The sequence below is a fragment of the Scyliorhinus canicula genome, chromosome 17 (genome assembly GCF_902713615.1).
Source record: "Scyliorhinus canicula chromosome 17, sScyCan1.1, whole genome shotgun sequence".
NCBI lineage: Eukaryota > Metazoa > Chordata > Chondrichthyes > Carcharhiniformes > Scyliorhinidae > Scyliorhinus > Scyliorhinus canicula.
This window is the reverse complement of record NC_052162.1, coordinates 79,335,114-79,351,781: the sequence shown is the minus strand read 5'-3', so window position 1 is coordinate 79,351,781 and position 16,668 is coordinate 79,335,114. Positions and strand designations below refer to the sequence as shown.

Here is a 16,668-nt window from a genome sequence, read left to right as displayed (position 1 = left end):
GTCTATGGCCTAAACCTATTAAAGTAAATAATAGAGTTCATATCAGTACAATATTTGGGGACAGGTTTCTCATTCAGCCCATTATAAATGGTGTGACCTGCTACAGGTCAGTCTATTGTATATCTGAAAGCCGTGAATGCCACACAATGACTTTCCAATTCACTGTTCGTGGCAATGACAGAAGTGAGGAGAATGCCTGCTAAAAAAAGAATTTGATGCTTGACAGCTGAAACTCTCCCACTTCTGTTGCACAGGCTGTCCCTTAATTCCACTCGCAGCCACACTTTCAACGTTTTTCAAAAATGTGCAGGCAAAGAGCATGTTTGTTCAAATAGAAGCTGGAGTAGGTAATTCAGGGCCTCAAGCCTGCTTCACCATTCAGTAAGATTATGGCTGATCTTCTCAGTTATACCTCACACCCTATCCCCGATCCCTTGGTTCTCTTAAATCATGCTGTAATCTGGCTTGAATATCATCAATCACTGATTATCCACAGCTGCCTCCGGTGGAGAGTTCCAAAGGTTAACAACACTTTCACTGAAGAAATTTCTCCACATCTCAGTCTAAATGGCCAACCCAGTGGCTCAGGTGCACCCAAGTTGTTTTAAACAAATGTGTTTTGTCACCAGAGCAACTTACGTTTAAACCCTAGTTAAAACATAATAGAAAATTCCGAGACACTGCACAGGACCATAATCAGATAACGTTTGACTAAACTACATAATGGGCGATATTAGGGCAGGTGACCGATACGTGGTCAAAGAGGTAGCTTTAGGAGCCATTTTAAATGAAGTGAGAGAGACAAAGAGGTTCAGGAAGAGAATTTTGGGGTTTAAGGCCTGGAGAGCTGAAGGCCAATATTGGAGCACTGAAATTCAAGTGTGAAGAGACCAGTACTGTAGGAGTACAGAAATCTCAGAAGGTTAGAGGGTAGGAGTAGGTGACAGAGATAACCGGGGGCGAGGTCATGGAGGGATCTGAAAATAAGAATGATAACTTTGAATGTCCACTCCAGCTCTTGAAGGTGGTGTATTATTCTGGGCCCGTGCACAAATCGCAATTGGTATCTCCCTCAAGTAGGCAGTCACCAGGTGTGGAGCCTGGACAGAAAATACTTGGAATAAGAAACTGAAAGTGCTGGGGGAAACAAAAACTCAGCATGTCCGGTAGCATCTTGTCATGAGAATGTTGCTTTAAGAAATGTTTGGCTGCTCATATTACTGCAGTGATGTCAGAGTGTGGGTGGAGCTGGGCTGTCTGTCAGCTTTTTACTTTCATTTTAGGCTGTTTGCTGCAGGGTGTGTTTTAGTTTCGTCTTCAGTGTTAGAGCTGAAGCCAGACAGAGCAGGTGTACTGTTGATCTCTCTGCCATGAAAAGACTGTCTCTTGATCATTCGGTGAATTCAGAATTATAAATGTTCTCAGTCGTGAATGTAATCCTAATGTGCTTCTGTTAAAAGGTGTTTCTTTTGTCTTCTGGATGTTGTTTGGGAAGTTATTAAGGATTACTTAGTGTTGTATTTTTTGGGGGTTGTATTTGAATTGATGGTTGTTAAGATGTTCACTGTATGTTTTAAAAAGGTTAACTTGAGTTCATGGAATAAACATTGTTTTGTTTTAAAAAATACTTTTCCATTTCTGCTCGACCACTCCTGTAGAGTGGGCCATGTGCTCCCCATACCACAATCTATTAAAAGTTGTGGGTCAGGTGAACTCCATGATACACTTTGGGGTTCTCTAAACCCTGGCCCATAACATGTTGGAGGCTCGTCCGGGATAAAAGTCTATCTATTGGATTTGCTTAGTGAACTTAAAGACAATGAGGGGTGAGCATACAGTGGTTGTTTTTCAGATGTCATATTCTAGTTTAAGTCGGGAGTGTGTTGTGGACAATGCCACTTTCAGAGGCTCTGAAGTTTTTGGGGTTGGAGATGGTCACAAGCAGTACCTTACAGACTGTTAGATTTGGCAAAAACGTTGGAGTTAACATTACCTGACAAAATGCGAAAAGGTGAGGTAATTATGGTGATGGCTAAGCATTTAAAGTTGCCTGAGATACAGTTTGGCTCATTGGAAATGGCAAAAATTCAGTTACAAATTAAACAAATGGAACATGAGAAAGAATTAAAGCAGCTTGAATACGAGAAAGAAGAAAAAGAAAGAATAGAGAGAAAGCGATAGAGAGGAAAGAGAGAGAGAGAGAGAGGGGAAAAAGAAAAGGGGCAAAATTCTCCGACCCCCAGCAGGGTCGGAGAATCCCCGGGGCCGCCGAAAATCCCGCCCCCGCCATGTCCAGAATTCTCCCACCCGCAGAAAGTCGGCGTGCCGCCAATCCCGCCGCCCGCCTCGGAGAATGGCGGGGGCCGGCGGGAGGCTACGGGATTCTGTGCTGCCATTATTCTCCGGCCCGGATGGGCCGAATTCCCGCCGCTGAGGCCTCTCCCGCCGCCGTGATTTGAACCACCTCTGTGCCGGCGGGATCGGCGGCGCGAGCGGGCCCCCGGGGTCCTGGGGGGCACGGGGCGATCGGACCCCGGGGGGTGCCCCCACAGTGGCCAGACCGATCGGTGGGTGGGCCAGTGCCGTTGGGGCACTCTTTTTCTTCCGCCGCCACCACGGCCTCCACCATGGCGGAGGCAGAAGAGAATCCCCCAGCGCGCATGCGCCGGTGGTGACGTCAGCGGCAGCTAAAGCATCGGCACATGCGCGAACCGGCGAAGGCCTTTTGGCCAGCCCTGGCACCGGGCACCGAGCGTCAAAGGCCGTTGTTGCCGGTTTTGGCGCCAGTCGGTGTGGTGCCACTGCTCCGGCGTGGGCCTAGCCCCTCAATGTGAGGGCTTGGCCGCTAAAGGTGCGGAGAATTCCACACCTTTGGGGAGGCCCGACGCCGGAGTGGTTGGCGCTACTCCGCGACGCCGGGACCCCCCGCCCTGCCGGGTAGGGGAGAATTTCACCCCAGGAGAGAGAAGAAAGGAGAAAAGAAAGAATAGCCCCAGGAGAACAAAAAGAAAGAGAAAGGGAGATACAGATCAGGGGGAAAGATAACGAGAGAGTTTGAACTTCAGAAAATGGCCATGAAACATGACAGTCAGTTAAATTTGGCAGACGTAAAGGGAAACGTACAGTTGGATGATAGTGATGAAGAGAGTAAGAAAGAACATCATAGTCGAAGGCTTGGTGGAGATCTATTTAAATATGTCCAAGCATTGCCAAGGTTTGATGAGAAGGAGGTAGAAGCCTTTTTCATTTCATTTGAGAAGGTAGCTAAACAAATGAAATGGCCACAGGACATATGGGTATTACTGATTCAAACAAAGCTGGTAGGTAGAGCTAGTGAAGTGTTTGCATCACTACTGGAGGAGGTATCTGGGACGTATGAGGGGATGAAAAAAACCATCTTAAGTGCATATGAACCAGTGCCTGAAGCTTACAGACAAAGGTTTAGAAATTTAAAGAAAGAATTTGGTCAAACACACATGGAGTTTGAAAGGCTCGAACAAAGTAATTTTGTTAGGTGGATAAGGGCTTTGAAAATAGACCAAACCTGTGAAGCTCTCAGATTATACTTTTGGAGGAGTATAAAAATTCAATTCCTGATGTAGTGAGAGCTCATGTGGAAGAACAGAGGGTTAAAACTGCGAGATTTGCAGCAGAAATGGCAGATGATTATGAATTAGTTCATAAATCAAAGCTTGGTTTCCGACATCAGTTTTAGCCTGTGAGGGATAGAAATTGGGGACATGATGAATACTCAAGTGGTAGAGGAAAAGGTTATCTTATGGGAGATAATAAGGAGAGTGTACCGCAGATTAAAAAAGAAATCCAGGAGGCGGGAAAAGAAATGAAAAGTTTCAAATGTTTTCACTGTAATAAACGAGGCCATGTAAAGTCACAGTGTTGGTGGTTGAAGAAAAGCACTGGGAAGGCTGATGTGGTAAAACAGGATTAGACAGCGGGGTTTGTTAAAGTGGTAAAGGAAAGCCCAAGTGAAGCGAAGGAGGTGCAAAAGATTGTACAGCCTGATCAAGAGATGATTGATAAGAAAGTGCCAGATCACTTTAAAGAATTTACTTGTGTGGGTAAGGTTTACTCATGTGTATCAGGAGGTGCAGGTAAAGAAGTCACAATTTTAAGAGATACGGGAGCTAGTCAATCTTTAATGGTAAGAGATGGAGTTATGTCATTTGGGTAGAATGTTGCCAGAAAAGTTGGTAATATGTGGAATTCAGGGTGAGAGGAGTAGTGTTCAATTATATCACGTCAGGTTGGAATGTCCAGTGAAGAGTGGTGAAGTGGTAGTAGGAGTAATAGAGAAATTATCTTGTCCAGGAATACAGTTTATCTAGGGGAGAGATATAGCTGGATCGCAGATGGGAGTGATGCCTACTGTGGTTGATAAGCCAGTGGAGAATCAGAGAACTGAAGTGTTGAAGGACAAATATCCTGGGATTTTTCCGGATTGTGTCGTAACAAGGTTGCAAAGTCACAGGTTAAGACAAGAGGAGAAATCAAAGAGTAAAGATGAAGTTGAAATGCAATTATCAGAAACAATTTTTGATCAGATGGTTGAAAAAGAACAAGAACAGGTGGAGGATGAGGCGGATATTTTTAGTTCAAGAAAATTGGCGGAGTTACAACAGAAAGATATAGAAATAAAACGGATGTATCAGAAAGCATATACAGAAGAAGAATCTGAGTGTATACCAGAGTATTATTACCGTAAAAGTAATGTCTTGATGAGAAAATTAAGACCTTTAGATGTGCAGGCGGATGTAAAGTGGGCAGAAATTCATCAACTAGTATTGCCGGTAGGGTATAGAAAGGAGGTGCTGCGAGTTGCACATGAGGTACCAGTGGGAGGTCATTTAGGAATAAGGAAATCTCAAGCTAAAATACAAAAACATTTTTATTGGCCTGGACTACATAAAGATGTAGTTAAATTTTGTCAATCATGTCACACGTGTCAAGTGATAGCGAAACCTCAAGCAGTGATAAAACCAGCACCCTTAATACCCATTCCAGCATTTGAGGAACCTTTTACAAGGGTCCTAATTGATTGCGTAGGATCGTTTCCTAAAACAAAAAGTGGGAATCAATATCTTTTGGCTATAATAGATGTGTCTACTAATTTCCAGAGGCAATCCCATTACATAATATTACAGCTAAAAATATTGTGGAGGAGATATTTCAATTCTTTACTAGATATGGACTACCCACAGAAATACATTTGGATCAAGGATCAAATTTTACCTCGAGGTTATTCAAAGAAGTTATGGATAGCTTAGGAATAAAACAATTTAAATGAACTGCGTACCATGCAGAATCGCAGGGAGTATTAGAAAGTTGGCATCAGACATTAAAGACATTGTTGAGGGCTTATTGTCAACATTGTCCGGAGGATTGGGATAAAGGAATTCCATTCGTACTGTTTACAATTAGGGATGCACCTACCGAATCAACCTTTTGAACTAATTTTTGGTCATGAGGTAAGAGGACCACTTAAATTGATTAAGGAAAAATTGGTGAGTGAGAAATCAGAAATTACACTATTGCATTACATGTCAAATTTTAGGGAATGATTAAATAGAGCATGTGAATTGGCTAGACAACATTTAAAAGTTGCACAAAATGTGATGAAAAGGGTAGCGGACAAGAAATCCAAAGTTCATAGTTTTGCCAGTGGAGATAAAGTTTTAGTTTTGTTACCAGTGGTAGGTGAACCTTTAAAAGCTAAGTTTTGTGGACCTTATCAGATTGAAAGGAAATTAAGTGAGGTGAATTATGTGGAAAAAACACCAGATAGAAGGAAGAATCCGAGTGTGTCATGTGAATATGCTTAAAAGGTACTTTGAAAGGGAAGGAGAGAAAAAGGAGGTTTTAATGACTAACTCAAAGTGACAAACCAAATCCAGATGACTGTGAATTTGACATACCTCAAATTAAATTGGAAAATGAGGATGTTCTTACAAATTGGGATAAATTGTTGAGTTACCTTCTAGAGGAAAAATGGACTGACCTGAAAGAGTTATTGATATCACATGGGCATATTTGTGGTGATAAATTGAAAAGTACTAAAATGGCTATACATGATGTAGGTGTGGGAAATGCTGTTCCAATCAAACAACATCCATACAGACTTAACCCTTCAAAATTGGCACAGGTTAACAAAGAGTTTGAGAGTATGGTTAAAAATGGCACAATTGAAGTGGGTTGCAGCCAATGGAGCTCACCTATAGTGATGGTACCAAAACCAGACGGTACCCAACGGTAGTGTGTGGACTATAGAAAGGTTAATGCAGTTACAAGAACGGACTCTTATCCTATCTCACATTTGGAGGATTGCATTGAGAAAGTGGGACAATCAGCTATGATTTCCAAACTGGATTTACTTAAAGGTTACTGGCAGGGACCTTTATCCGAAAGGGCGAAGGAGATTTCAGCTTTTGTGACTCCAGATGGTATATACCAATTTAATGTTATGCCGTTTGGCATGAAAAACGCACCAGCCACATTTCAACGGTTAACTAACAAAGTTGTTTCAGGATTACCCAATTGTGCGGAATACATCGACGATCAGGTACTTTTCAGCCAGACATGGACAGAACATTTGAAATATTTGATGGAGCTATTCGATCGACTTCAAGAGGCGGGTTTGGTGATAATCCTAGGCAAAAGTGAATTTGGAAAACCCAAGTCACTTTTCTTGAGGAGTTTCCGATATCTTCAAGACGAAGGGAAATAATGCGATTTCTTGGCATGAGTGGATTTGATCGAACATTTGTGCAAATGTTTTGTAGCGTGATTGCTCCACTGATGGACTTGCTAAATAAACGTCGAACATTTCAGTGGACAGTAGACTTTCAACAGACATTTGGCTGTCTGAAAGCTGAGATAACCAATGCTCCTGTGTTGGAGAATTGCAAGGGATTCTGCGATCATTGAACTAAAGTATCTGACTTTAAAGAGAAATGCCGAGGCGCAGAGTCCAATATGACTCTTCCCTGGAACTCAGAATACAGCTTGGGCTGCTTGAGAAGGACACCTCAGCCAAGACTGACTCACACTGCTTGCCAATGTTTGAGGCTCATTTATTATTTCTGTAATTGGTGGGGATTTTGTTTTGTAAATACTGGGGAACTGTAAATGTGGAAGTTTACTTCATGTGTGGATTTGATGCCAACTTCTGCAGAAACTGATTTAATTATAACTTTCAGTTTTGTTGCATTCAAGTCTTTATTGGCATCAGGTTTCTGCTCAGGTTTAAGGCATTTGGCTCAGTCATCTACCGTATCTGAGTTGTCTTATCCAAAGACTATTTAAAGGCGCATTTCAGCCAAGTTTTTGGTTCTGATAACTCCCTTCCACCCCCACTTTTCATGCGTTCTGGCACTTGTGTGGTTTAATTTCACTGATATTTTCTTTCAAAAATGGAAGGTACAAATTTAAATCAGTCCACTAATGTTCATCCCCTCAAACTGTGTCAGAAGTTCATACATCTTAAATACAAAAATGTAGTTCTTTCTTAAAGGAAAAATCATACTGTACACCCTTACTGATATAAGGAAGATATATACAACGTTGATGATAATTAAAAGTTGAAAAATTCCAACAGAAATTAGTATGCACTGAAAAAATTCTGGCATGCCCTGATTCATTCCCAAGGCAATTAGGGATGGACAACAAATACTGACCTAGCCAAGCGAAGCTCGCTCAGCCCTTGAACAAATTTTTAAAAATGAAAAAGAAATTCTCCAAAGTGCCTGTTTTGACTGAGCATTTGAATTCGCCGTGAGATAGGTCAGAAAAATAAAATATCTAAAGCAGATGCAGGCAAGTACAAAGAAAGTGCGAGCAATGTCTTTGGGGTATGGGGCGAAAGCGCGAATATGACATTGACATAAAGCATCAGCCGAGATCATATTGTATGGCAGATATGGCTCACCTACTCGTGCTCCTGGTTTCTATGTTTTTGTGAATAAGATACAATGTCAGCATACTCAAGAAGCCTTCTTTTGATTTCAAGCAATGTTCCAAGATTGGGGGAAAATTCTCCCTTTCCTCCTCAGCACCATTTGGAAGTTATTTCGCTCAACGGTGTAAAGTGGGCTATTTAGCACGATGATTGAAACAGCCTTTCAATTGAAACAGATCATTGAATTTTGGGAGCAAAGAGTGTGGTCAATTTTCTCCTTCTTGCAACTGTGAGCAATAACCCACTGTTGCTCTTGCTGAGGTTGTCTAACTGAGCAGAGATAAAGGGTGAGGCCTACCTAGTCAGTTCTCAGTAGAACTAGGTGCACATTTATTCACTGAACTGTTAGACATCCATACCTTTCACCCAAAGGAAGTTTTTAACACCGCTTAACACCTTTCTTGCAAGTGATTTTGTTTTCCAACAATAGATCCACAAGCTTTCATAACTGCACATACAAGTAAAACAGCAACCAAACACAGGACCAGAAGGCTTTGTCAGTCAGTTCGATGTTGACCATTTCGTTTGGTTGCAAACATGAACTGCATAAGCAGTTTAATGGTAAAACCATGCTTCAAGGCATAAACCAGAATTATTTTGGCATTTCCATGACGACATAATTGGATAGATTTATTAAATAGTCCTATCAGTGCCGATGCGAGAGTATTTTTGTGTAGACTTCAGCCAGATTAGTACTAAATTGACAAGTTAGTGCCCTCCAGACATTTTTCTGGGTGTTAGGGCTAATTAATGGAGTAATGGTAAGTATGAGAAATAAATGCACAATTTTTGAACATGTAGAAACGCTGACATTTCTGATCATGATGCTGTTCAGTCACAATGATCACTGTCACCTTATTGAGTCTCCTAACTCCTGTCGTACACGATTTGTCCACTCATCCTGGAACCTGACGAGGGCAATCATGAAGGGGAGCAGGCATGGAATTTGTGTCATTAACTTCGACAATAACATTTGTGGAATGCTTTGAGTTTTGAGTTTCTGGAGCAACTTGAGGAAATTGGAGTAAATTCAGAACAGGAAGAGTCTTAAAATGTTTGTTCTTCTCATTTGCACCACAAAAGATCTCTTTCTATCCCTCTCCATCCCCCTGGTCAACAGCGTCTCGCCCTGCCAGTCCCCTCTGAGCTTCTCTCGACAATAAGTAACATTGTATCTTTAATTTTTTTCCCTATGTCAAAAAATCCACGGCCAGAATTTTAGTGCCTCAATGAAGAGCCCGAATGCTGAGGGAAACTCCGTCGCAGCCAATTATGGAACCAATTCCCATTTTCTAACCATCCAGCAACTAATTAAAGGATAGCCAAATGCACCCCATCCCACCATCCAGGAACTATCAGCTGGCCAGCAACTTAGCAGCTTTACGGGAACTGCCAGGTGTGTTGGTTGCTTGCTGTGAGGTGGGGACAGGATGGCAGCAAGCAACCAACACACCTGGCTGATGACACAAATTCCATGCCTGCTCCCCTTCATGATTGCCCTCGTCAGGGTCCAGGTGTAAGGGGGAGGGGCACCGACAAGCAGCAGGCAACAAACTGGGCTCCATACTGGCCATTCCGGGACTCTCTTCAGAGGCTGACTGGCATGGAGGCAGCAGGGAAGCGAAGAAACGCTTGGATATGGCCTCCTAATGGCAGGGGGGCCTGCGTTTTAGGTGAGCTGACAGGCCCTCTCCACCTGCTCGGCTTCAGCCTAAATCGCAGGGCGAAACCCGCCCATCATGAAAGGTGACAGACCTTAATGGTCAACTGTGTTATTCTGTCTCTCTGATCTGCTGAGTATTTCCAGCCTTTTTTAGTTTTTATTCCAGTTTTCCAGCATTCGCAGTATTTTACCTTTGTGCTGATCAGAAACCTTTGAACTGTAGATGTCAAAACGTAAAGAGTATGTTTCAAGCACTGGGACTTCCCCTTCATTGATCAGCAGGGAATACCAAAGTATGTGGTGAAGCTGAATGGGAAATGAAACCACTCATTCACTTGTCATAGAACAAGTGGAAAACTTGGCAGCTTTGTGTTGTTATCACTGACTAACAAATGCATAGGCGAGTAAGTGCCATGTGCTCACATTATCAATTAATCTGCTAGGTCATGAACACTTTTGGCATGACGTCCCTATTAACTTCGACAATAACATTTGTGGAATGCTTTGAGTTTTGAGTTTCTGGAGCAACTTGAGGAAATTGGAGTAAATTCAGAACAGGAAGAGTCTTAAAATGTTTGTTCTTCTCATTTGCACCACAAAAGATCTCTTTCTATCCCTCTCCATCTCCCTGGTCAACAGCGTCTCACCCTCCCAGTCCCTTCTGAGCTTCTCTCGACAATAAGTAACATTGTATCTTTAATTTTTTACCCTATGTCAAAAAATCCACGGCCAGAATTTTAGTGCCTCAATGAAGAGCCCGAATGCTGAGGGAAACTCCGTCGCAGCCAATTATGGAACCAATTCCCATTTTCTAACCATCCAGCAACTAATTAAAGGATAGCCAAATGCACCCCATCCCACCATCCAGGAACTATCAGCTGGCCAGCAACTTAGCAGCTTTACGAGGACTGCTGGCACCGCACCTGGAAGAGAGGACTCATGCCATGGGAGCAAGCCACCCTCCTATCCAGTTAAGTAGGGTCTTGGGCATTGAGGCCAGTCAGGCAGCCCTCTGAGGGGGATAGAGGTGGTGGAATTAATGAGGTTTTGCCTTAGGGTCACTTTATACTGTCGTAAGACCCCTCCTCAGTTACATTTTCCAGGTAGGAGGGAACCCCCACCCATTCCGAGCGCAGGAGGCCACCAGGGTTCACCAAGAGGTCACTCCATGCAGCGGAGGGCCCAGTCACTGCTCATAAAATGTGAATGGCAATGGGAAGTAGCCAATTGCCTCTGAGTGGGTAGGCTGCCCTCCTCCATCTTTCCTCTGGTAAAATGACACGGCAGCAGGAAAACGAGCACTCCTACCACCGTCCATCTTCACTTTGCAGGCCAACCAGATGGCTGCTAAAATCCAACCACGTGTAAACCCAGCACGTGGCACAGCTCCTCGTATGGCTGCTTGCTCATCTGGACCCACTGGCACTGGTTCCACGAGCCACAGCTATCGGTCTTGATGGGAGCTCAACTGTTTCAATTGATAAAGATGGGGTTTTGCCTGAGGGACACTTTATGCTGCCGAGAGACCTCTCCCTGAGTCACAGTTTCCAAGTAGGAAGGACTCCCCTGCCTCCCCCGACCTCCTAGTGCCCACAGGAGGCTGTATGGGATGTTGAATGAAAATCATGGTGTAATTCCAGTACTAATGATGAGAGAGAACATTTAGTGATGTCAGTGGATGAATATTTAACCTATTGTCTTACGTTACTCAACCTGATATTTTAACAGAAGAACCAACCAACTACTGGGATCAGCAGTAATACTCTGCGTCGTAAGGTCGTAAGTTACATCTCAGAGACTTGTAGATAAGACCCCAGACTGGGGGGGGGGGGGGGGGGGTTGCTGCTGAGGTGATGTGTAGTGCTGTCAGAGGTGAAGTCTTTCTGATTAGACATCGGGTAGGTTTTCAGATCCTTCCTGCCACAGGAATCGCTGCAGGCGAGCCAGACAATTTTGTGCTGGGTTTTTCAAACTGCTGGGTCACAGGCGGGCGTCGGGAGGGTTGCGGCATCCATTTAAAAAAAATGTTTTTATTGAAATTATAACGATTTTTGTGCAAAGTTTACAAAAATACAATAATATATAATAACTGGAATAATCCCCTCCACCCCCTCCCCATTTCAATATAAACTCACCCCTCCCCCTCCCCCGCAGGCGAACTCACCCCTTAACTGTTGAAATATTTGATTGCTTTTGCATTTTATACTGCATATTTTTAGGGTTTTAGTTTTTTTACATGTGACAGTCAATTAGACAAAGGAAGAAGGAAGCAGTTACCAGGCAAAGTACCCAGACAAATTGTCTCAATTCCAGCTCCCCTTGTGTACGTACATTGGCTCGCTCGCCCGCCGGTTTTAATTACATGTTCCCATCTGGGGAGGGTGGGGGTTAGTTCTGGATGAATTTGAACCTGTTCTGACCTGGGACCTTTTGGCCCTGCTGCCGGGTCCTCTCTTTGGGGCCTTGCTCTCGGCCCCCCCCCCCCCCATCGTCTGCTTCGGCAGCTTCTGATCCCCCCCTCCGCCCCTCTGCAGAGCTATCTGCGAGTCTCCCACCCCACCCCGCTCTAGTGGTTGTTGGCTTCAAACAGGCCCTGGCAAAAGCTGTGAATGGCTTCAACGTCTTGTGGAAGCTATTTTCCATCCCCGGAGGGAAAATTCGTCCAGATGGAGAAATTCCAGCAGGGCAGACAGCCAGTCTGAAGCTTTGGGTGGTGCTGCTGATCATCAGTCGATCAGGGTTCTTCAGTGGTCGATTAGGGAGGCAACGGTAAGGGCGTCAGCCCCCCTCCCTATGAAGAGCTCTGGCTAGTCTGATACACTGAAGACCGCCACTTTCAGGCTTGGCTCCACCCTCATCCCCACAAACTTGGACATTGCTTCAAAGGAGGCAGTCCAGAACTTGACAACTCTGGGGCATGCCCAGAACATGTGAGTGTGGTCAATGGCATTATTCACATTTGTCCTCCACCTCTGAGAAGAACACTTTCAGTTGCATTAGACTTAGCCTTGCGCATTGGAGGTGGAGTTGGCCTTGTTCAGTGCTTCGCTCCAGGGTCCCCACCTTATTTCTGTCTCTAGTTATTCTTCCCATTTTCCCCGTTTCTCATCTAATGGGAAGTATTCCACCTCCAACAGTCGTCTATACAGGTCCCCGCAGTTCCCCCTATCTAAGTCCCCCACGTCCAACTGTTCCTCTATCATTGAGTGTCTGGGCGTCTGTGGGCATAATGTCGTCTCCTTGCGGAGGATGTTTGTGTTGTGGCATTCCCAATCGCGGGAAACGCACTTAACAGCTGCAACTAGCTTTTTTGAATGCTGGCCGCCCTGCACATGCGTGCCGCCTCAGGCAGATCCGCCAGTGCGCAGGCCTGAGATCTGAGGCCCACCCCCTCCTGTCTCTGTTCACCCACTCTGCCCTTGCACTGCTCTTCCCCAACAGCCCGTCCGGTCCCATCCCAGGTCTGCTTGGCCCCGCTCCACTCTCAGAGCCATAGCTCCACTCATAGTGCATACAGCTCCATAATCCGGGGGCCCGCGGTCTAGTGGGGCAGACCGCCTCCTCCTGTCATTGACGCGCTGTCCCAGTCCCACCTCCTCCTGACTTCAGCATGCTGTCAGAGTGCCAAGTTTTGTTTTTAAATGAATGCTGGCCATGCCCGGCCTTTACATTGAGAATGCTGGTGCAACGGGCCTTTAAATACAAACGATGTAATCTTCCTGCCAGAGAGCAGGTCGCGAGCCCGGCACATACACTGACATCATGCATCATGTACGGCTGTGCTTTGGGTGTGAAATCACGGAGGAGAGATTCCTTCATTTTGTTGCTGCCAGCAAGCAAGACAACAGGACTGTGAAGAACAGAAGATGGATTGTTTTGTTATAAAGAAGAGAGGGCCAGAGACGCAAACCGGCCAGGATCACACAATTGCTCCTGCTGGAGAGAGCTGCCCTGGAAAGTCCATGGCAGGACAAAGCAGTGCTAGTGTGAGCTGTACGATGAGCTCCAGGACCTCTGGTGAACAACCCATTAAGAAGAAACTGAAATCTGGAACAAGGCGATAAAGACAGTACGGTGGTACAGTGGTTGGCACTGCTACTTTACAGTGGCAGGGACCCGGGTTCGATTCCAGTTATGGGTGGCTGTCTGTGCGGAGTTTGTACATTATCCCTGTGTCTGCATGGATTTCCTCCATGAACTCCAGTTTCCTCCCACAGTCCAAAGATGTACAGGTTAGGTAGATTGGTCATGCTAGATTGTCCAACAGGCCATTGGCGTAGAGTTACTGGAGATAGGGTGGGGGTGTTTCTGGCCACTGGCGGATAGGGTTACTGGAGATAGGGTGAGAGTGTGGGCCAAGAAAGGGTGCTCTTTCAGAGGGTCAGTGCAGACTTGATGGACTGAATGGCCTCCTTCTGCATTGCAGAGATTCTATGAGTGCCTGAGGTATGGCTTTGTTAATTGTGCCAGTATAATTAATTGTGTGTTATGTGCAGGGACGTCCTGGCAATTGAAAGTTTAAAACCCTCAAATCGGCATCACGGTGGTGCAGTGGTTAGCACTGCTGCCTCACGGTGCCGAGGTCCCAGGTTCGATCCTGGCGCTGGGTCACTGTCAGTGTGGAGTTTCCACATTCTCCCCCTGTATGTGCGGGTTTCGTCCCCACAACCCAAAGATATGCAGGGTAGGTGGATTGGCCACGCTAAATTGCCCCATAATTGGAAAAAATTAATTGGATACTCTAAATTTATAAAAGAAAACCCTCAAAACGTCAAAAGCATGCGAAGACTAAGCATGGCAAGTTCCAGTACAAATCTCTTGACATTTTTCAAAGGATGCAACGAGAACTTAAATTGTCAGCTGAAGTCCTCAGCAGAAATGTAACACTGAATGACAAAGTAAGTAAGATCATGAGAACCAAGCAGGCTCACCTGTCGCATTAAAGGTAAGTGAAAATGGTGGGTCACGAAGGTCGGCTGGCGTGGGTTGAGAAGGTTGGCCAGTTGGCAAAAGTGAGTTGTGGGGAAAAAAAAGTTTGAAAAACACTGATTTAGGTCTGTTGACCGCGGGCACGAATTTCTGGCCACTGGCGGGTGGGACCAGAAAATCGCACTCATTAAATCTCGGGGGGGGGGGGGGGGGGGGGTGGGGTGATGTAAAAAAATCCCAGTCCACTATTTTCAAGGTGAGCTGGGGAGATCTCCCCAGTCTTGCCACCGCTATTTATGCCTCAACCAATACCACTAAAACAGTTGATCTAGCCACCATCAAATTGCTGTTTGCTAAACACAATCTGCCTGTTGTATCTTCTACATTCCAACAGTGACTACACTTCAGATGCACAGTTTTATTGGCTGTGAAGTGATTTGGGCCATCCTACACTTTCTTTATTTTGAAATTCTAGCCGCTGGATCGACGATACGTTAGCATTTATAGTTCAAAATATCAAGCCACTAAATTGGCAGCCTGACAAAGACAGTGGCTGAAAGTTTGAGTGTGGGAGACTCTGGTTACCCGACTACAATTTTACAGAAAGCAATGGCAATAAGGAGAAAAATGTTCTTGAATGGACACTAGAACACGAGTATTCTGGTACAGGATAACACGAAGTTCCTTGGTGCCACATTTCCAAATTCGTCACCAACACTTGCTTAAGAAACCATTAGCATTGTGCTCCCAGCACCGCTGGTAATCCGGCTCAGAATCAGAACTTGAATCTGAAAATGCCCAAACTTTTTTTTTTAAAGCAAACTTTGGCTCTTCATGGGAGAGCACAGTTCATTTAGCCACGACTTTACACAGTAAGATCCCACTGGACTCTGGGCGCAACGATCAGCCATCCGTCCAGGGAAAGTTGTTATTCTTGTAGATTCTCGACCTTACCTTGCTCTCCCTCTGTTTCCAGTAGTACTGGGCACCAAACGAACCAAACAGCAGCAAAACCCCCACCAGAGCCACCAGCGATCCAAACTTCAAATATCGTGCGTGGCGAGTGTGCTTTTCCTTCTTTGCAAAGATCTAAAAATATGTGCAACAAGCCAAACATCCATAACTTTGATCAGGTGTTCATAAAGTACTTCAGCAGCCACAAGTTAATTCAGCAATGCAACTACATCCCCTGTAAGAGAAAATCACTTGAAATTGGAGTGTCCAACGATTAACCAGCAAAAATAAGTGTTATATTGATTATTAGATTTTTAAAATTCTTACATCTGCAACCAAGTACTGGCCCTCAAGATTGTGACTCGGTTTTTCTGCCATCATTCGAAAAGACTAGTGCTAAAGCCTTGAATCGCAAGTTATTCGCGAGAGCAGCAAGCAAAGGAGACTTTTTATTCCCCAAATCCAAACACTTTGCAATTTCACTTCAAGGGGAGTTTCAGAGGCGGGCGCCTCTTAAAGGCGCCGCTCGCTGCTTCTCTCATTCCCTCGCAGCGCCTGGAATGTTAAATCTTGTCGACAGCCAAAGTCCAGTTAACCTCCAGATCAATTGCCTATATTTAAAAAAAACAGCATTTGATATGAACAGTGTGTGATGTATCAAAGTTAGTTTGCAACCCACGATTCTGCACTGTGTTCAGTAGGTAACTTTGCTTTTGGGCAGTACGGTAGCATAGTGGTTAGCACAATTGCTTCACAGCTCCAGGGTCCCAGGTTCGATTCCCGGCTTGGGTCACTGTCTATGCGGAGTCTGCACGTTCTCCCCGTGTGTGCATGGGTTTCTTCCGGGTGCTCCGGTTTCCTCCCACAGTCCAAAGATGTGCAGGTTAGGTGGATTGGCCATGATAAATTGCCCTTAGTGACCAAAATTGCCCTTAGTGTTGGGTGGGGTTACTGGGTTATGGGGATAGGGTGGAGGTGTGGGCTTGGATAGGGTGCTCTTTCAAAGAGCCGGTGCAGACTTGCTGGGCCGAATGGCCTCCTTCTGCACTGTAAATTCTATGATTACCCCAGAACAGCCGAAACATCCAGGGATGATTTACCAGTTGTCCATATATCCATCTTTGGGGTTGGGGTCTCTAATTGTTCAGGC

At 44.9% G+C, this 16,668-nt stretch overlaps 1 protein-coding gene across 1 annotated transcript in view; it reads right to left on the bottom strand.

Moving 5' to 3' along the window:
• tnmd (tenomodulin) overlaps positions 1-16,001 on the bottom strand; it is a 208,394-nt gene extending 192,393 nt beyond the window's left edge. Inside the window, exons 1-2 of the mRNA XM_038775967.1 lie at positions 15,846-16,001; positions 15,519-15,653 (exon numbers count right to left, since the gene is read on the bottom strand). Of these exons, the coding sequence (XP_038631895.1) occupies positions 15,519-15,653; positions 15,846-15,899 (189 nt within the window). The 5' untranslated portion in view covers positions 15,900-16,001. The remainder of the gene's footprint in view (positions 1-15,518; positions 15,654-15,845) is intronic.
• Positions 16,002-16,668: the final 667 nt, after the last annotated feature.